This window comes from Clinocottus analis, unplaced genomic scaffold, assembly GCF_023055335.1.
Source record: "Clinocottus analis isolate CAN_PGR_092001 unplaced genomic scaffold, fCliAna1.0.p SCAF_1, whole genome shotgun sequence".
Lineage (NCBI taxonomy): Eukaryota > Metazoa > Chordata > Actinopteri > Perciformes > Cottidae > Clinocottus > Clinocottus analis.
This window is the reverse complement of record NW_027175820.1, coordinates 1,489,219-1,510,361: the sequence shown is the minus strand read 5'-3', so window position 1 is coordinate 1,510,361 and position 21,143 is coordinate 1,489,219. Positions and strand designations below refer to the sequence as shown.

The 21,143-nt window shown below is 42.1% G+C and overlaps 2 protein-coding genes across 2 annotated transcripts; one reads left to right on the top strand and one right to left on the bottom strand.

Annotated features, from left to right (window-relative positions):
- Window positions 1-1,512: 1,512 nt before the first annotated feature.
- efcab2 (EF-hand calcium binding domain 2) lies at window positions 1,513-4,102 on the bottom strand. Its single transcript, XM_068574922.1, has 7 exons — window positions 4,043-4,102; window positions 3,774-3,858; window positions 3,222-3,294; window positions 2,735-2,811; window positions 2,100-2,142; window positions 1,886-1,952; window positions 1,513-1,741 (listed from the first exon to the last, which is right to left on the bottom strand). The coding sequence occupies exons 1-7, from the start codon at window positions 4,065-4,067 to the stop codon at window positions 1,623-1,625; spliced, it is 489 nt and encodes a 162-aa protein (XP_068431023.1). The 5' UTR covers window positions 4,068-4,102; the 3' UTR covers window positions 1,513-1,622.
- A 1,864-nt stretch (window positions 4,103-5,966) lies between these two features.
- On the top strand, window positions 5,967-20,696 carry pcsk6 (proprotein convertase subtilisin/kexin type 6). The gene is made up of 21 exons (XM_068572620.1): window positions 5,967-6,131; window positions 7,669-7,773; window positions 9,814-9,924; window positions 10,018-10,161; window positions 10,347-10,423; window positions 11,047-11,135; window positions 12,064-12,236; window positions 12,313-12,525; window positions 13,536-13,636; window positions 14,735-14,838; window positions 14,942-15,059; window positions 15,742-15,930; window positions 16,231-16,367; window positions 16,504-16,653; window positions 16,885-16,987; window positions 17,232-17,428; window positions 17,968-18,055; window positions 18,139-18,242; window positions 18,711-18,840; window positions 19,352-19,464; window positions 20,466-20,696. The coding sequence occupies exons 1-21, from the start codon at window positions 5,967-5,969 to the stop codon at window positions 20,561-20,563; spliced, it is 2,709 nt and encodes a 902-aa protein (XP_068428721.1). The 3' UTR covers window positions 20,564-20,696.
- The last annotated feature ends 447 nt before the right edge of the window (window positions 20,697-21,143 follow it).

Genomic DNA, 21,143 nt, shown 5'->3' with positions numbered 1-21,143 from the left:
GTTGACTCGAGACGTCTTCTTCGTAAGAGCACTTTTTCTTCTTCTGGTATTTTGGCAGCTAAGTCGCGTCTGAGCACATTACTGCCCTCCACAGGATAAAGGAGGTATTACTTCCGTCACCGTCCAAACGAGTATATGACCTGTCCTTGTTGCGTCTGTTTAAATGTCATTATAACAATGCATTATTGCTATAATATGTATAATACTGTAACACTATGTATACATGTTTTGTTAATGCATTTTTACTTTAGACAGAAAGTATTTATGTACATCAGTAATGTGTTGAATGCAGGGCTTTTACCACAGAGCATTCTTCCTTTGCAGTATTATATTTTTTAGTAGAAGTAGCTGAATACTTTTCCACCACGGCTCTTATGCGTGTATAAACAGGAGCAGACGGTGTAAAAAGCCCCGACTTGCTTCGTTAAACCCACTAAGATTTCAGATAAATAGGAAGGACACAGGTTCACATAGGTTTTTAACACACATCACATTCAAAACACTTTTGTTGATTTTTCTCAGAGTAAACAGGTTCTTCTTTATACCAGCCGCTTTTCAAAGGAAACAAAGTTTGACATCAACCTTAGTCATCTAGGTTGTATTTTCAAAATTATGTCAAGATTCATCAGCGCTGCAAATACAGCAGTATATATACACATCTATATAAATATAAATACACACACACACACACACACACACACACCCTTATTACCCATATGCTGATCCAGAATTTACCATCAGTCAACACTTCCTACCAGGAAAGACAAAGAGATAAAATCAAACATATATATTTAATGTAATATCAGATACAGTTCAAAAATACTACCACGTTGTGGTTCTGACACAGAGTTGGACCTCACTCGGGCTGCTTCTAATGACCTCACACAGGCATCTACCGTCCAGGGTAGACTACCACGCGCTGTGGTCTAACGCGCGAGCTACACTGGTAGACCCGCGCGTGCTTAGTGCCTCAAGTGTGTCCGGGCCCGGTTTCGAACCCGGGCCCCCCATGTGCCAGCCCACTGTAGCCTCTACGAGGCCACCGTGGTAGACAAAAGTAGAGAAGTAACAGTTTATATTGAACTTTTGTTTCGTTTGTTAAACATAAACAATATGAATACAGCAACGAGCCCGTCAGAGCAACGCGACGTCACGTGACCAAGCCGTAAATATTACACACATACGTTAAATACATTACAAAACACCATGGAAATGAAGACGTATAATAAAAGTGTCCTTAAACATAATATTGGAAACACACACACACACACACACACACACAGAAATGGGAACAAGCGCGCGCCATTTGCAGGCGCTCAATCCAGTTTATGAGTAATTGCGCAATCTGAAGGGAGACACAGCTCGCCTGTGCCTCATATATATATATATATATATATATATATATATATATATATATATATATATATATATATATATATATATATATATATATAAATAAATAATGGACCTGCATTGAAAGCCGCCAGCTCTTTGGGATAGACAAGGTCAGGATTGGGATATGAACATTTATTTATTAAACCATATGGGAAATACGACTTGCAATAAAACATGCAGACATTATGCACTTCTCAACAGTTGTGCACACACACACACACACACATCTACATGTCAGGGTCAATGGTCAATTGGTTGATTAAGTCTTTGTAATAGACAAAGTTGTCCTCGTGGTCAGCGAGTGCTGTCAGCATCTCCTCCATCTCCTCCTGCGTGAAGAGCTCACCTGAAACACAACATGAACAAACAACACAGCCGTTGAGGGAGGGGGAGGGGGGAGGAGGGGATTGTTAGGATTAGACACACAAAAAAAACATATCTACAAAAAGATCTGCTTTTCACCAGGAGAGGCCGAAAGCTTCTGTTTTACCTTCCTGTGTCATGTGCTGTGTCAGCTCCTCGGGCTCCAGGTACCCTTTCTTTTCTTTGTCCAGAACCTGGGAACACAAATATCAGGAACTTTATATCGTGATCTTACTCTGGTGTCAGTTTGATAGTCATAGAGGCTCAAATGCCTCCTTCATTTGATAGAAGCTGTGCGTCTGGGATTTGAACACAGTGGAACATGAGGAAGTTTATCTCACCTCAAAGGCCTGAAGCAGCAGGTCCTCCGGGATGGGAGGGAACCTAACACACACACACACGCACACAGACACACACACGCTATTTGTGTGTGTTCCTGCAGTGTGGCAGCAACACAGTAGACTGTTTTAACATGACGACACACCAAAAACCCTGGGATGAAACACAGCATCTATTTGTACGTTTACACTACAGATTGAACTTTATTGGGATCCCAAAGTATTCGTTGCTTTAAGTGACGTTGAAATGTCACCAGAGGTGGAAACACAAAGACAAACCGGTCTATTACAAAGGATACACGTTTATAAGAAAGTGTGACGTTGTATTTTCTACTAAAAACCTTCACGTGAAGAGATTAAAAAAACAGTGTAGAGGAGTCAACCTTTGGAGACTTTGATCATACATCTACTGCGGTCACGACCTCATTATATTTACCAAATATTAATGTGATGTGAATAAACTAATTTGCTCCCACATTAACAATCGAACAGAAAGTCCCGCTGCAGTATTTACGTAATGATTAGCGTGAACACAAGCAGCTGTTTGCATCAGGACACGGGTCTTCTTCTTGACCTGGAAATTGCGCACCTCAGTTCAGTTAAATGTACAAAACATCAGGATACTAGAACGGTCTTACTTGTGCTCCAGCAGCACTTTGGTCATGACTGGGAGGAACTTCTCCAAAGGGATGTATCCTGTGTGGTCCTCCTCAACCTGAAAAGGACAAGTATGCTATGTTTTTGGACCTTTTTTTTTATACAACTAAATTGGTAATATAAATTTACATCAAGCTGCGTTAATACAAAAAAACCAATACAATACATTTTCAAAGATATGGTGGAATAGACGCTGTTATTTTAACACGCTACACTTACATATTTTTTGTCGCTCAAATGTAAACTTACGCACAAACAATACAGACAAGGCCTTTTAATAAAGCCTAACATCCTTTCTTAACTGTGTCACTTCAATACATGACAAAAACTAAAACATTAACAGAATACAAATATGTAATTATGTATTTCACTTCAAACTATATTTAAATTGAAGGCCACCTACAGGGGAAATGAAGTGCCCACTTATTTTAACGTCAAACCCTGTTAGTAAATAAACACTGTTCTCACCTCAGATATGATGTCATGTAGGTCTGCCTGAGTGGGGAAGCAGCCCAGGGAATAGATGACGGAGCCAATCTCCCTGAGGAAACACGCCATAGACACCACTAATAATAATACTAATAATACTAAATACTAATAATAACTTTTTTATATAGCACTTTTTAAAAACAGGGTTTACAAAGTGCTTTCACAGATATGCAAAGCATAAACACGACCCAAATGGCGGTAAACAAAAAAGACCATACCATTAAAGCATTAAACACAACCAAACCGAACAAATAGCCAAAAAGAGCAGTAGAAAACAAACAACTATATAAAATATACAAACAAATGCACATCGAGACGTGAGCCAGGATCTGATCAATAGAGATATGGACTCAATTAAGGTAGGCATACCACAAAAGGTTTTGTTGAATAGACAAAGTGTAACATTGATGACTCCATCTTCACATTTACCTTGTGGGTTATCACGTGACCTTAAGAGTTCAGAGGAGTGAGTTTATCAGCCAGAAACACCACCACCTCACTCTGTAAACAAACAAACACGTAAGAGCTCACCTGACATCCACTCTTTCGTTAGACTCATAGTCGAACACTTTAAAAGCTGCTTTGATCTTCTTGTGGGCGTCTGGCACCATGGCCTCTGGAGGGACGGGAGAGACAAAGGTAACTTCCGCCAGTGTCCGCGACACGCCTACTCAACCTAAAGACCTTCACCTGACGCTAAACAATCAACATGGCGCCTTTATTGTTGCCTCAACATGAAGACTGAAGCTAGCTGGTGGAGGCCATACACCTGTAACGTGAGCTAGCTAAGTCGCACGGACCTGCATTTTCTTTCTTCTCTGTCATGCTTGCTCGGCGAAATGTGTCCCCGTTACCATGGTAAAAAGTTACGACCCGACTTACGATCTAACCAATCACACTCCTAGTGCCTTATACTCAACCAATCACAACCAACCAAAGGCCACGAGCACGAACCAATCAGAGGGAAAGTAGGCGGGGTCAATTATACAAACGTGTCAGATGTATGTGTGATGTATGAAATGGGTCTTCTGCATATGGGTAATAATTAATAGTGATGTGCAGATAAAGTCAAATGAAGCTTTGGGGTTTTCTATTTGTGCAGAACACATTGGGCGAGTTTCTTTACTTTTAATTTGTTACAAAAATCCAAACCAAAGTTATAATTTGCTGTGTAGAGGTTCTCTCTGCCTGCTGAAAGTACTGAGTCACAAGTCATGCATCCCGGTTCCACTGGGATGCATGGAGATGTTTCTTGATTGGAGTCCACTCGGTCATTATTGTTTGTGTGTGTGTGTGTGTGTGTGTGTGTGTGTGTGTGTGTGTGTGTGTGTGTGTGTGTGTGTGTGTGTGTGCGCGCGCGCGTGCGTGCGTGCGTGTGTGTCAGAACGACGTCGCGTTGCTCTGACGGGCTCGTTGCTGTATTCATATTGTTTATGTTTAACCAACGAAACAAAAGTTCAATATAAACTGTTACTTCTCTACTTTTGTCTACCACGGTGGCCTCGTAGAGGCTACAGTGGGCTGGCACATGGGGGGCCCGGGTTCGAAACCGGGCCCGGACACACTTGAGGCACGAAGCACGCGCGGGTCTACCAGTGTAGCTCGCGCGTTAGACCACAGCGCGTGGTAGTCTACCCTGGACGGTAGATGCCTGTGTGAGGTCATTAGAAGCAGCCCGAGTGAGGTCCAACTCTGTGTCAGAACCACAACGTGGTAGTATTTTTGAACTGTATCTGATATTACATTCCATATATATTTTTGGATTTCATCTCTTTGACTTTCCTTGTTGACTGATGGTAAATTCTGGATCAGCATATGGGTAATAATTAATAGTGATGTGCAGATAAAGTCGTATGAAGCTTTGGGGCTTTTTTTTCTCTCTCTCTCACCAACATAACTAATGCTATTGGGTCAACAAGTATTTTAAAGTATATTTCTCCCTTGATTAATGTAATCCTCAAACATTTCTGTCTGTTTTTAGGAATATCTGTATCTCGCTAAAATCATTTCGTCTGTTTCCGAATGTGCTGCAGTTGTTGTTATGTATGTTTAGGCACACAGGGATATTAGCTCAGACGTAAAAGTAGCTTTAATCTTATGCTAATGGAACAAAATGTCCCTGTTTACCTATTCTTTGGACTGCCGTGTTTATTATGAAATAAAGTGTCCTCACTCGTCTGAGCATGTTGACACAATTATGTTGTGTAAAAGGGAAATTGATCTTAACATTTTAAATTCAGTAGGTTCAATGTTCAAGTTAATTTATGCCAGATTGTTGTTCTGTGCATTTACAGTCTGCAAATGTAATATAAAGAGAAATGGAGTAAGGGTCTTTTGTTGTAGTTGCAGCTTTTTAAAAAATAAGTGTTTTAAACGTCCTTAAACGTGTCTCCAGGGCCAGCCGGGAGGATGAGTTATGGTGTCATCTTGGTTAGAAACATACTTCAAAACGTTTCGTGTACTTCATGACACATAAGCATGTAGAAGGTGATGTGAGGGGCTGATCCAGACTCCTGCGTTCATACTCACGCAGTGGAAGCCTCATCATGCCTGCGGACTGCGGGGCGAAGCGGCTGATTTAATCCTCACCGGCGCGCGGAGCCTCCGGAGTCGCGTTTCTAATTTCTTATCGCAGACTTTGCCAAACAGCGACGCTGCTACTAAAGATCCAACAGTAATCTCTGAACTTTTTCTTCTTGTTTTTGGTTCAACTTTGAAGTCACAATGACTGCATTCCTGCTTTTGGTTGTATTTGCTGTTGGAGCGAGTCGCTCGGTGGTGAGGGGTCACGGTCACTTCTTTACGAACCACTGGGCAGTGCGCGTCACAGGTGGGCACCAACGAGCTGACAGGATCGCAGCAAAATATGGATATATGAACTTTGGACAGGTAAGTTGATCAATGTTTATGTATGTCTCATGTCGGAGCATGAAGTCGTGTAAGGTTCCTCTGAGGGAAATGAATGTTCTTTCATAACTGTACATGTTATTGTATGACGTAACTGATTGACTGCTAAGATACTGAAGCGCACACTGAATATGACCACATTCATAACGCTTTTTCTAAATTGATTTTCATAGTTAACAAAACATTTCATTTTTTAAAAATAGATCAGAAATAAGCCATTTAACAAAATTAACTTTGTGAATCCTTTAATCACGTGTGCCTCATCCATTTCTATTAACTTGGCTAATAAAAGTGGCGCGAGGAAGCTCTTTCACAGAACCCAGACAAATTATCAGATTCTTGGCAAGTTCTCTCGTGAAATAGAATTCATTTTTAAGAACAAGAACAAACTGGAGAGTTTCACATGAAAGTTCTCTTTTTCTGGCCATTTTGAGAGTTTAATGAACCCACAAATGTGATGCTCCAGATCCTCATAGCTCAAAGAAATGCCATTTTATAGCTTCTCTCACCAGCACAACAAGATGTGTAACATCACTGCACAAGTTTTTTTTCTTCACATTTAGTCTTCTAAGGCGATGATCAAACACACTGTACCATCAGAAAACTGATCGCTGCTGGAAATGGGCCTCTATACACCTCTGTAGATATTTTATTAAGAACCAGACGTTTCCACCTAGAATAGTCTTTTACCACATTAACAATGTAGAGAATGTATTTCTGATTCATTTAATGTTATCTTCATTTAAAATCAGCGCTTTTCTTTGAAATTTAAGGGCATTTCTAAGTGACCCCAAACGTTTGAACGGTAGTGTATAGAGCGGGACGTCTTCATGGTGTCGGCCATGATGCACTTCATGTTCTACAGTAGCCTAGACCGGACAAACCAAGTGAGAGGGCCATTCACATGTTCACGTTTTGGTATCGGCCACATCACTTCTTCCGCTTTGGCAATTAGGAGAAGTTTCAGTTTGTTGCAATTCCACCACCGGATTTTACCAAATCTGATCCACTGACTGGCCCTTTAAATGAGGAATTCAACCCACACACATGATTAGCTGATAATGGCCAGTTTCTTCTTCACTTTAGATTTTTGTCCCGCACTTGTAGAAATAGATGTGCACAGTTTACCTACAAGTGATCCTTCAGTAAATGAGTTATGAATAAAACTGCACCGTGGGACTGGATGAGGCTACAATCTGTAAGACAGAATAACTCAAGATGTGTGGTTCAAGCAGTTGGAGAGAGGGTGAAGACAGCAGTCACTGCAGTGAGCCAGCTGAGCACATTTTTCACTTTTCTTTTTTTGGTGTTAAGTCAAGAGAGAACATGCATATTTATCGAATGATAAACAGATGGTCCGAATGTGTTCTGAATGTAGAATAAGCCCGCCCACGTCAGCGTAAAAGCCATTTGGATAACATCTGCTCCGATGGATCGAGTATCTAGCCATCTCTTTTACAGCTTACAGTGTGGTTGTTGTCATAGTCTTGAGGTTGCCGTTGTGTGTGTGTTTGGTCAGATAGGAAGTCTGGAGGACCATTACCATTTCCACCACAGCAGAGTGGTCCGCAGAGCTGCGTTCTCTCTGAAGGGCCCGCACAGCTTCATCCATATGGATCCTGAGGTGAGACTCATATCAGATGAGATATGGTCACATGAACACGTTTTCTTCTTGTCTGAAGTCTTCCAGGCAGACCTGCCAAACCTGGACATAGTGAAGAGTTTAACTGGCAGCGGTTGACATATTTTTCTGTGTTCTTGCTATTTCAAAAATGCTTTTCACCTCTCATGATTTCAGAAGATTGACCCGCCTTTTCGTTTTCCACTTAAATGATAAGAAAATGAAGAACAAAGTGCAATGTGCTCGTTTCCCCAAAACAAATTCACTCTCCTGCAAAAGTGCTAGTTGTGAAAAGTGAAAGACGCACATCACGTGATGATGGTTTGGGGAATTTTATTTACAACTGAAGCCGTCATTAGAGCACGAAGACGGCAGTGAGCGCTCAGCGGACCCTTCATCCAATCAAAAATCAGCAGGAGAATAATTGGGGGAAAAAAAGTTTTAAAAAAGTAAAATTAATTTGATGGAAATAAATAAATGACAAAAACAAAATGCTCTTTAAAAAATGTCTAAAAAAAAGTGAATGGAGACGTATATTTAAAAAAAAATTAAAACTAGGGCTGGGCAAGTTAACACGAAAACGCAGCGTTAACATGAACATCACTTCAAAATAAAAGCTACTTTTTATTTCATTGTTAAATTTGGCGCCTAATGCGATTGATCAGTTCATTTTTTAAACTTTGCCCATTAAAACAGAAATGAATTTGAACTAAAATATATTTTAGGTTGATATCAATAATCCACAGAAAGTAAGAGGATGCTCAACTCAGACAGTTTAAACTGCAAAAACACAACATAATGAAACCGTGTGAGACAACAAACCAAAACACACCTTATGTTAAATGGACTTTCTACACTTGCACACTCACAGCGATGCACACTGCATGTCGACATTCACCTGGTGTAAGATGGTATGACCTCTTTAATGTGAATGTGTGACGTCAACTTTGAGAAATGTACTGGGAAGCGAACCATCTGATACTTATGGTTGCGTTTACTTTCATGTCACAGAGCCAGCAATAGCAACCAGAGTCTCCATAAGGTTACACCCTTTGGATATTTATTATGACTTGTGCTTTTCTAACTTGACTTTAGAACATTTTTTATAGTGTTGGCAAGCAAATTCAATAGGTTTGGATAACATTTTGATCTGCTCAATAACAGGGCATCGTTACATTACCGTTACCACATGTTGTGGTTTAAGGTTCCTCCACTTGATGTCAGTTACTTTCAGCTGCTATAGATTACGGCTGCATAGATCGCCTCATCATAATAAAGTGCTGCAGGGATGACTTATTTTTAAAGGTTACATCTTGAAGTTGGTATCGCAAATCCCATTGTTAAAAACACAAACAATGGGGTTTTGTGTTTTGGAGTGTGAGTATACACGAGTGTCCCGGGGTGTGAGGTGGTTGAGGACGCAAACGCAGACACACACACAGACCAGGAAGTGATTGAGCGAGAAGGTTTATTTACAGGGAAATGAGGAAAGGTATCAGCGGGGGGCTGAGAAGAGGCTGCAACGATGATCTGGCAAAGAGTGGACGTAAGATTGTGGTAAATGAACTGTTTAGTAGACGAGTGGAAGGCAGCTGGGTAGACTGGACACACACACACACACACACACACACACACACACACACACACACACACACACACACACACACATAGGGGGGAAACCGGAGTCACAGAGACTAGACTAGTCTAATTCAGCCACTTGTTGGCAGTCCCCTTTTTTGAAACATGTAAAAGCTTAAAAATGAGTGAGTGGGCATAAAAAGTAAAAGTCTCTTCATCTTGTATTAACCGCAGATCTAATTGAATCATCTAACCAAAAAATCATTCAAAACATCCATTGACTTGTGGGAGCCGGAAGTGTAAAACATTTATTTCCATGTTTTAGGACTTTGTCCAACTTTTAAGTTAACTTTAATGATACAGAAAGATATGTTTCAATATAATTGTGTTGGTGTGGACTTCTATAGAAAACTTCACTTCACTTCTCTCTCATGGTGTTCTTTCCATCTCCATCTCCATCTCTAGGTGGACTGGGCTCAGCAGCAGGTAGTAAAACAAAGAGTCAAGAGATTTGCCCAAAGCGACCCCGGCTTCATTTATTTCAACGACCCCAAATGGTCCAACATGTGGTACATTGTGAGTACAGAACAGTGAATATTCATGCTGCCATTTCCACTGAGACAAGACCAGATAAGAAGCTTAGCGCCTGTCTACCTTGTTTCTCTTCAGCATTGCAATGATAAGAACAGCCGTTGTCACTCAGAGATGAACGTTCTGGCCGCCTGGCAGAGAGGCTACACCGGCAAGAACGTGGTGGTCACCATATTGGATGACGGCATCGAGAGGAGCCACCCTGATCTGGCTCAGAATTATGTATGTGCCATCCATCCAACCATCTCCGACAGTGGATTCAGTTCAAACTGAAAAGATGTCTTCATGTATTTCATTTTCGCCTTCAACATCTGGGGTTGTTGCTCGTGTTCAGCTGTAAGATAGAAGCTTGCGTCACTGCCACACCAATGCGTTGCTATTTCTTCTGTCCTTCATCATTTCTCTAGGACCATCTCGCAAGTTACGACGTCAACGGGAACGACCATGACCCGACACCACGCTATGACTCCCGCAATGAAAACATGTAAGAATGAATACATGCGACGTCTTGCCCTTGTCACATTCAACTTATATTTATTCTGCACTTTTCTCATCCAAGCCAATATTAATGCATGTGACCAAGTGCCCTCTACACAGCGGGAGTAGTTCCAGATGGGTTTCTATTACAGAGGGCCTCAAAGTGCGCGTCGGATCATCCAATAGCATCTGAAACCCATTTTTTGTGTGTGTGTGTAACTTTAATGCCCACTGATTGGCCAGCAGATTCTCACCCCGCTGCGTCACATTTTAAACTATGACTTACTCAGTACCCCTCTAGCATTGGGAAGGATGCACAGTTACAAAGGGACGGATTTACAGTCAGTTAGAGTTAGTTTCATGGTCACAATGAGATGCTTAGCGCTGACCGCGGCGTCGTGTTGGACACGTTGAGAGCGAGAATGCATTGCCTGCGAGTCCAACACAATACAATGTAATTGTATAGTAGGTGTGGTTTATAAACCAAGCCTCATCATTAGTCGTCACTGTATGTCACTGTATTTAGTTTCAGATATACCTCCTACCAATGCTTACAGCAATCTGCCTTTGAACGTGTCTTTGCATCAGATCGGGCTGTAACTTCCGTGTTTGTTCTCTGTTCACATGCAGACATGGGACTCGGTGTGCAGGTGAAGTTGCAGCAGTGGCCAATAACTCCCATTGTACCGTTGGGATTGCCTATAACGCTCATATTGGAGGTAGAGTTCCCTCTAAACCAGCCAGCAGTGTGGGCTGGTGAGACACCACTGTTTTAGACATAAATATCACAGCAACGACTCATTGAATATCCAAGAAACACAGGGCGGATATTCATGGTTTGTATGAGATGATGGATCCTGATGACGCTGTTGATCATCAGTCAAAGGTTCCCTTTGGCAGGGAAACGTCTTACATTTCTATTACATTGATTGTTTTTCATAAACATTCACAGTTAACAAACATGGAATCGTAATAATCTTAAATCAATCAGGTCAACATTTAAATTGTTGTGTTGCAGGCTGCAGTTGCACTGTCACTTTTTTTTTTTTAGAATTTAGTCTTTTATAAAGAAAATCATACAAAAATGGTCTAAAAATCAGACTATATGTCTCTAAATCCTGTAAACAGCATTTTAGTTGGACCAGTTGGTGGTAACTATAAGTTATGAATACCTGTCAATAATTATAATTAATGCAAAGTATAATATTTTATGGGCCTCTTTGGCCCGAAGCTGCATACTATTATTGTTATGAAAGTCAGTAAGTAATATTTATTTGTGTTGCACTTTTGACAGACAACGGTCACAAAGTGCTGAACAGGGGTCAGGAAAAATAAATAAGTAAATAAGAGTGTTAAAACCTGATTGGTTTAACACTACTACATGAAAAGGGCCAAACATTTCAACAGAAAAAAGATTTTAAAAAAGTAGATCTTAGAGCATGTATTTAACCAAACGCTAGCGTGAATAAATATGTTTTTAATAGGCTTCTAAAAAGTGAAAATGAAACAGCAAACCGTAGAGGAGATGCTGCTTTCAGCTCTTTGTTTTTACCCACATGATGTAAATCAAAGGACGACTGGATGCCTCACTTTCCTCCCCTTTGAGGTGATGTGGATGTTTTGGGTCTGATGCTACTCTGGACGCAGGGATCCGGATGCTGGATGGCGACGTGACCGATCTGGTGGAGGCCAAGTCCCTGGGGATCCGACCTGACTACATCGACATCTACAGCGCCAGCTGGGGGCCGAAAGACGACGGCAAGACAGTGGATGGCCCGGGGCCGCTCACGAAGCAGGCTCTGGAGCAAGGCATTAAGAAGGTTTGAGCAGAAAAAAAGAGAACTTCTATGAGTTTTATGCGTGTAGGAAATCACAGCAACACTTTGTGTCACACAGGGCCGCAAAGGCTTGGGCTCCATTTTCGTGTGGGCGTCAGGTAACGGAGGTCGACAGGAGGATCACTGCTCATGTGACGGTTACACCAGCAGCATCTACACCATCTCCATCTCCAGCACCACGGAGAACGGGAACAAGCCCTGGTACCTGGAGGTCTGCAGCTCCATCATTGCTACGACATACAGCAGTGGAGAGTTCAACGAGAGGAACATTGTGAGTACTGCTCATGTTTCATCAACTGCAGCTTAGACAAGTAGACATATTTTATGAAATATGTGAAATTTATATGCCAAACTACAGTAGTTATCTCAATGTCATGGGGTTGACAATCGAATACTGATACCCTCGCACAGAGAAACACTTTGTATTTGAGGTTCTCGATGCTTTGAGTGAGTGCCATCAGCCATAAGGTGCTTTTCGTTAATTCAATTAAATTCAGTTTATTTTGTTTAGCCCAAAATCACAAATACGAGATTTTCCTCGGAGGGCTTTACATTCTGCACATAACATCTGTCCCAGGACCTCTCATCGGATCAGGAAAAACTCCCCAAATAAAGATAGCTAAACCCCTTTACAGGAAAAAAGGAAAGAAACCTTTATGGAGCAACAGAGGAGGATCCTCTATCAGGATGGACAGAAGCAACAGATGTCATGTGACCAGAATGAGCAACGTAACAGAGTTACAGCTCATTACATGAATAGGACAGAAACCATTTAAATAATGAGTAGTATACGCATGGTACACGATCCAAATAGCCACAGTCCATGTCAGCGAAAGAGGTAGAGAGGAGGGGCATGAGCAGGGCCATGGCGTTAGCGTTTAAACACAGTTCTCTAAACCTTAAAGTAGGAAGTTTACCCTCCTTGTGGCCAACAGTGCTTAGTTTAATTAGCTACGGTATTAATATTAGTAGCTAATCGCTGGTCGGGATCAAGGTAAACACTCATTGGAGCTACTGGAGGTTGACTCTTCGTCGTCAGGAGTCCAGGTTGAAATCTTTTGAACGTTTGTACGTACAGACGGATACAAATTCATTGCATGATTTATTGGATGGAAGTTCCAGGCCTCCTGACACAGGAGGGCCCGGCATTGTTTTGGCAATCATGTCATTCATAAACCACGTGAAGTCTCTCTTTAAAGATGGTTTAAGAACCTGGAGATCTGGTTTTGCCTCCCGCGTTCAGCCTGATGGAAACTATCCTGTGTCCATGATCCCTTGAAGGTAACCACCGACCTCCGGCACCTCTGCACCGATGGTCACACCGGCACGTCCGTCTCGGCCCCCATCGTGGCTGGAGTCATAGCGCTCGCTCTGGAGGCCAAGTCAGTCAAGTTCAGCTGTTTACTGCCTCATTCGTCTGTTTCCCCTCTTTCGCCATCTGTCTTCTGTCTTCATGTCTGTTTAGATCCTTGGCCGTCAAGACGCTTTTATCAAGAAACTGCAAAGATACGCAGCCCAAAATAGAATTTCTCTGAATTTTGTTCCATTTTTTTTTTTGTTGGCAGGATGTTTACCAAATTTGTCTGTGAACTTTCAGAGCAGTTTCTTTTTATCTTGAGACAGCCCTTAATGAGCTGTAAGTGTGAAGTTGTGTTGTTACAATGTTCACAGTCCTCTTGAGGGAAAGTGATGCCGCCCTTTTATTTTTCATGACACACGAGTGTGATGAATTTCATCTACAGCCCGGAGTGTGTCTCCACGGTGTCAAGGGTCAAAGTTCAATTAAGCTGAGCCCCTCTCTGTCTTTCAAGCTTTGTTATGTGTGCGCATGGAGCCGTATCACGAGATGGCGTGCAAGCGGTGAGGCTGCAGGTGTTTTTTTAATGGCATAAACCAACCTGCACAATGCAGAGGAGCAATTATAATTAACTGTAAACTCAAATCTCATAATCATGGACTATTTTATGTTTGTGTTAAGAAAGAAGTCGAGAAATAAATACTTTATAATAACGAAAATAAGGTTGAATGAATATGAAATAAATGTAGATTTTTAAAACCTCTTGTGTCTAAATCATAAATAATTGACTGTATATTTTGTTAAACATGTAAATAGTGTTTTTGGAAGTCACATCTAAGCCACATCTAAAAAGCTCTGATCAAGCATGCAGCTAGTTATACAAATTCAGAGGCGTACGACAACATGCGGAGTCTTTTGCACAAAGTGCAGTCTGTGGTTATGCTCCGGCTTCACTATGGCGAGTATAAACTGAGCTGAAGTCCGTCTCATGGCTTCCAAATGCAGATGAAGTTGCATTAAGGAAGTCATTTAATGAAGTAGCTCTTCCTAAAGCACATTTCTGCAAAGCTGGTTGAACTAAAGACATCTTACTGACTCATAACAATCAAAGGCTCATCAAACAAACCAAAATGAAGTTCACGGGTCGCTCTGTTCGGCTAAACAGTGTCTCTGGTCCCTCCAGCCTTCTGCTGACATGGAGGGATGTGCAACATCTTCTGGTGAAGACGTCCAGACGAGTCCACCTGAAAGCTGACGACTGGAACACCAACGCTGCAGGACACAGAGGCACAAACTGAACACAACTGAAGCTTTAGATAATTTAAGAAAGTCTCAGTTTGCTCTCTCTTTCCGTTGTCTTTGTCTCATCAGTCCGTGTCTTTCCTCACAGTCAGCCACCTGTATGGTTTTGGCCTGGTGGATGCTGAGGCCTTGGTGCTGGAGGCTACGAAGTGGAGGACTGTTCCTCCTCAGCACACCTGTAGTCAGATGCCTGTGCGACGCACCAGGTGAGGTAAACTGTGGGCAGGTGCGGTATGTAGCTGACCGTTAACATTCTGCAGAAATGGCTTCAGCTACAGCTTGAGAGCAATCAAACAAACCCGACTACTACACCCCGTTTACGCTGAGTCACTTCATGCATCGTGGGCGGATCAAATAGCTTTCTGGTCTCCGAAACGCTTAAACGCATCCAAGAAAGATTAAAATCTCAAGATTCATTCTAGCCAGATGTTGAAAAACTGTAAATATAGTCGTCTTTCAACCACATATGTCCTTTTATCTCCTCCCATGGTGTAACTTCGTCAATCCCAAATCTTTCCCCGAAGAGAAAATCTGTCTGAGAAATTCCAGGAAGGATGACAGATGTTTTCGAATTGTTGTAAAAATTACCACATGTGTATTGTAATTATGGGGCCATTATTACAATCTACTCAGTCCTCATATAACTGTAGTGAGAGATGTGTCTGCATTCATGGCAGAAAGTCAAAGGTTCAGATTTCTGATTTATTGGCCTCTGGATTGCATCTCTGCTCTTACAGGCGGATAACTTACTGTTATTACTTTCCTCTTGAAGCTTTTCACTATTGTTGCTGTACTTTATAGAGTCTGTTGCACAATGTTCTGGATCAGTAGAGAAAAATATATTCAAACATTAACGTAATTAATGCGCGATGCTCATGGTTGTCCCAGGTACATCCATGCCGGCCAAAGTATGAACAGCAGCGTTACCTCCTCCGGCTGTTCAGACGAACCGGACCAGCACGTGGATTACCTCGAGCATGTGGTGGTCAAGGTCCTGGTCGCCCACCCACGGCGAGGAGACATCGAGATCAACCTCATCTCTCCGTCTGGGACGAGATCACAGCTGCTGGCCAAGAGGTGAGAGCAACGCCGTCCACAGCAGCGCATGCTGCAGGTCCAATACTAATACCACATTGGCTGCTTATTAAATTGTCAGTTGTACTAAATTCAGTGATGCAACTCCTCACAGTGAGGTCCGTGGATGACCCCGAGTCAATGCGACGTTGTTGTTGGTAAATCACGCCGCTGCTCCATTGTGGCAGTTGTGATCCTACCAAAACAAAACATGCAGATTAAAATGTATAGTTAATACTGATCAGAGCTGGGAGCTTCTTCACCTTCCTCACGTTTGATTTCACCTCACCGTTTTGCATCAAGGTTGTTTGACAGTTCCAATGAGGGCTTCAGGAACTGGGAGTTCATGACTGTTCACTTCTGGGGTGAGAGGGCAGAAGGCATCTGGACTCTGGAGATTGTTGACTCGCCATCAAAGATACGCAACCCTGAGGTTCTGGGTAAGGTCCGACAGCACATGTACACACTAAGGCATCCATTTAGAATAACCACCACAGGTTAAGATGATGTCCTAATCCAGAGCAACCTTGAAAACAGCATTATTATTATTATTAACTGTATTGTTACTTGGCACAGGCAACCTAAAAGAATGGACGCTGATCCTTCACGGCACATCTCAGAACCCGGACCAGCCCCACAGCGCTCAGCACTCTCGTTCAAGGATGTTGGAGATCCCAACGCCGGAGGAGATCCCTGAGGAGTTGGAGGAGGAAGATGAGTACATCGGTGAGAGAATCAACGCAGTGAATTATCTCTCCCACCTTTCACATTTGAACTAAAATACCAGAACATTGTGTTCCGTTTCAAACATAATGGACTGAAACTAAACCCAACATGTATTCCTAGATAGTGCTGGTGTAATGAATGGAGCATGTTCCAGAAGAGAGCTGTTAGCTGTTTGCTCTGGTGGCGACGATGATGATGTTGTTGATCATAATCAATGTGATGCTCCTCAAGGTCCATGCCACAGCAAGTGTGGAGACCAGGGCTGTGACGGACCAGACAGCGAACACTGCCTCAACTGCGTCAACTTCAGCTCGGGCAGCTTGAAAAGTGGCAGGTACGAGCGGACAGAAGGAAGTGGAACCAGACAAAGCTGAACTATATAGTTTCATCAACAATGGGTCACATGACATGTTGACAAACTCTTGGCAATTGTCACAACTCTGCAGTTCCCCTCAGCTCAAAATTTTAGATAGATAGATAGATATTTTGATTTTTAAAAATCAATACAGATCCACCAATACAAGCTAGTCCACATTTTTGCCGTAAACTAACTCTCTTTGTCTTCCCTTCGTGTGTAGAAGCTGTGTGAACCACTGTCCTCTTGGACACTATGGAGACGCCGCGTCTCGGCGCTGCAGACGCTGCTCTAAAGGCTGTGAGGGATGTGTCGGCCAATCAGCCAGCGACTGTCACTCCTGTAGAAAAGGCCTTTACCTCAACACACTCAACTCCAGCTGCGTCAACACCTGTCCCCCAGGTCGCTTTGCTGATGAGAGTAAGTCACCTCATCCACAGTGTGGACCTAGATCAGGGGCTATCAACATTTTTGATGAATGGACCTTCATTATATGTCAGTTTTCTTGTGGATTAAGGGGGGTGGGGTGGATTATTGGGTTATAAAGGTATGTAGTTCAAATGTTTGAATATTATAACACACAGAGAAGGGCATTTATCTCCATCGAATGTCAAACTGATATGTTTTTATTCATTATCTATATTAGCAAGCTAGCTGCAACCGCAAGCTAGCTACAACAGCTGTAATTTTGTGATAACGCACTGATGACTTACTTTAAAATATGTGGACATGATTGGGAGAACTAAAGGGGAAGATAACCAACAAACAGGCCTAGGTATCGGCTGGCTACACCAGAAACCCTGAAATATGAACATCTACCCACCCAGAGGCTTGTCCATCATCAGATCAATAGCCGATGGTTTTCCAGATTGCGACATCAAAAATGTTAAGAAAAGAAAATTCTCGAGCGCTATTTTTTGTTGCAGTATATTGACGCATGTGCACGCTGTCTCTACCAGATCAGAGACGGTGTCTGAAGTGTCATGACACCTGCATGAGATGCCTGAGGGACGCGGACAGATGCACCGCCTGCAGCGAAGGCTACCGGTACGCCAGGAAAGTGAGATCTACAGCTTGACTTTGGTTGAAAAACTATTTCTTTGTAATGGAGTTGATTTTTTTGTTTATAGTCTGGCAGGGATGACTTGTGTTCCTGAATGCACCAACGGGACCTTTTTCCACGTGGAGGAGATGACCTGCAGCCCATGCCACTCCTCTTGTAGGACTTGTACAGGTCAGACACACAGCGTCTTCAGTGTACTCACAAAAGCAGTAGGAATACAAACCTGGTGATATTCAGATATAGATCACGTCTCGAGCTGCAGACACGGTGAGTTCTCCTGCATGACATTTATTTTCCTCTCTTTTTCCCGGTTTATATTTTGAGCAGCAAAAAAACGCTAACAAAGTACACAAAAGAATAAACGCAGAAAAAAAACATATGCTGTCATGTCTAATGCGGCTCTTTCCTCACACCTGCTCATGACATCATTAAATCAGCTGGCTCGAGCGTCTGTCATTAACATAAACATCATTCAATATATTTCAAATACACCGTGAGCATGACCCTGAATGTTAAATTATAAACAATTCTGAAATTTCAATTCACCAAAAACACACTCGTGGCTCTTACACGCCGTTTGCTCCTGATCATATTTTCATCGTGCGTGACGTGAAGTTTGATATCTGATATCTTCCCCAGGGCCCGGGAAGCAGGAGTGTATCCAGTGTGCTGAGGGCTTCATGCAGCAGGAGTGGAGGTGTGTGCAGACTTGTAGTGCTGGATATTACTCTGCAGAGGCAGCAGGAGTCCCTCACAAGATGTGCCACAGGTGGGTGATGGTGTTTCTCATCACTTGTTCATCCCTGGGTCATTGTGTTTGACTGAGGTAGCGTCAACATCTGTTTTTGTCCAGCGATAATCTTGCATTCTCAAAAAGAGGCTGGTGGAAACCACACGTCAACATCCAGAGTCTAGTGAAGCGGAGAGAGCGACAGCTGACGTCTTCTTGCTTTAAAGAATAAAGAAGGAACCACTCCCAACTTGATTATTTCATTTTACTTTACATAATTAATACTGGTTACTTAGAGCTTTGTTTGAATTCTTCCTTATTTGTGCTATTTCAGCTGAAAAAATATCCCAAATTGTTGGATATGAATCATTGAAAACTAAATAAATTGTACATTTAGTGCTCGGAAAAGAGTTTATTAGTTCAGATTGAGTCATAGACAAAGTCATAACTTGTATAAACTCTCGGTGGACATCTGCTACGATAGGAAATGAAGTGTTTGTGGAGGTTTTAATCATTTCAGCACCTGGTTTTCATCTCTTTGTCCCTCAAGTTGTGAGGACAACTGTCTGAGCTGCAGTGGCCCCGGGACGGCGTGCACCAGGTGCAAAGAGGGTTACGGTCTGGTGGGCCGGACCTGCAGTGTGAACGCGTCCTGTAATAACGGTGAGTTTGAAATTCTAACACACGCCAGCGTCCTTGTGCATCTTCACGGCAACGCTGGAGAACCTCAAGGATGAAAGCTGCTGTGAACAACGTCCATGCAGCTACATGTAGAGCTCATGTCTGTTTTTACTTTTACTGGAGAAATTTGGTGTTGATGAAGACGTGATCGGAACGTATTCAACATTTCATATGAAAGGTCATAAATATGGAACTAAATAGACCGCGTGCTGCCAACAAGATGCCATAATAGAAGGTTATAGTGTTAGCAGTGTTGGAATTGGATGAATTGATATCATATGGACACAATATGGACAAAGAAATCACAGCGTGTTAAAAGAAGGAGCTCAGGTCATTTTTGCAAATTCAAAAACTAAATAGAGGATATTTGGGGAAAATAGAGTTGCAACAGTTTTCTCTCTTGACTTGTAACAGTTTGGGGACTTTGACTAAACACGTTTTATTCAAGTAATTATTGTTCTTCTTTTGGGGCCGAAACTATTACCAATGTAAATATTGAATTTAATGTCTGAATTATACTATTTCTGTCTCTAAAATACTTATCATTGAAGGAAAGAAAACACATCAACATGCCAGGTGTGTCCAAACGTTTGATTGATGCTGTGAGACATTTATTTATTTATTCTCCTCTTAACCCAATGTTTCTCACACTGTGACGCCCTCTAGTGGGAAGCATCGGTACAACAGGCAGGGGGAAACCAGTCATGTTACACAGACACCAAATGGAATAAACTAAACACACACAATTAAATAAAATATAAGAACAGGGATGACAGATGTATACAAAATAAAAATTATACATATATACACACTCAATAGAATACAAATGTACAGTGTGAATTAAGGATAGCAGGAGTTAATCTTTCTTATTTTAAAGTATTCAGGAAAATGTGAAAATGTAGGAAATGGAAATGGAAAAGGAAATGTGAAAACAGTTCACGTTATTTCCTGTTATTATTTATGTGTTTTTCTCTCTCCGTCAGCTGACGAGGTGTTCTGTGAGATGGTGAAGTCCAACCGTCTCTGTGAGAAGAAGCTTTACCGTCAGTTCTGCTGCCGTACCTGCCTCATGAACGGATGAGGAGCCCAGCGCGCCCGGATGTCTCCTTCTCTTGTTTTAAAATCCGTCACAAAAAGAGACTGAAGTGTCATCGTTTTGTGGAATGTGTACAAATAGTGTTTACTGAACGGCGTCACAGTGAATGTCTACAATAGGATGCACTGTTTGTATTCATAGTTAAAGAAAACGAGCTGGCCCTTGCTTCATTTCTGATTTTTTTTTGTATTTTCAGCTTAATATTTTCTTATTACACATTCAGCTCAGTTGAAATGTAAATAATAAAGCACACAGAGCTTTTTAAAGCCAGACATGCTGCCTCTGTCTCCTTTTCCAGTGACGGCTCTGACCACAGCTTTATTAAAACATGATGCTTCGCTTCATTATGACTTCTCCCCATGCGAGCTCTGCTTTTATAAGTACGGTGGACGTTTGAACATCTTTCAGCGCATCGTGTCTTTTACTAGCCCGCATGCTTTGGTGTTCTGTTTAATCTCACTGCTCTTTCCAGCGTCATGTCAAGCAGCGGCAGGCAGCTGTGTTTCAGGGAGAAAAAGCCCTCAGTGTAGCCGGCGATGTCGTGATTCATTGGGCCTTGCACATA

Bases quoted from the DNA above. Each gene is read 5' to 3' on its own strand.
- efcab2 (XM_068574922.1), bottom strand. From the start codon at position 4,067: ATGACAGAGAAGAAAGAAAATGCAG. The intron at 3,859-4,042 runs GTCCGTGCGACT...CCGTCCCTCCAG, and splicing joins AGAGAAGAAAGAAAATGCAG to AGGCCATGGTGCCAGACGCC. The intron at 1,742-1,885 runs GTAAAACAGAAG...GTTGTGTTTCAG, and splicing joins ACAGCACATGACACAGGAAG to GTGAGCTCTTCACGCAGGAG.
- pcsk6 (XM_068572620.1), top strand. From the start codon at position 5,967: ATGACTGCATTCCTGCTTTTGGTTGTATTTGCTGTTGGAGCGAGTCGC. The intron at 7,774-9,813 runs GTGAGACTCATA...CTCCATCTCTAG, and splicing joins TCATCCATATGGATCCTGAG to GTGGACTGGGCTCAGCAGCA. The intron at 14,839-14,941 runs GCACAAACTGAA...CTTTCCTCACAG, and splicing joins CAACGCTGCAGGACACAGAG to TCAGCCACCTGTATGGTTTT.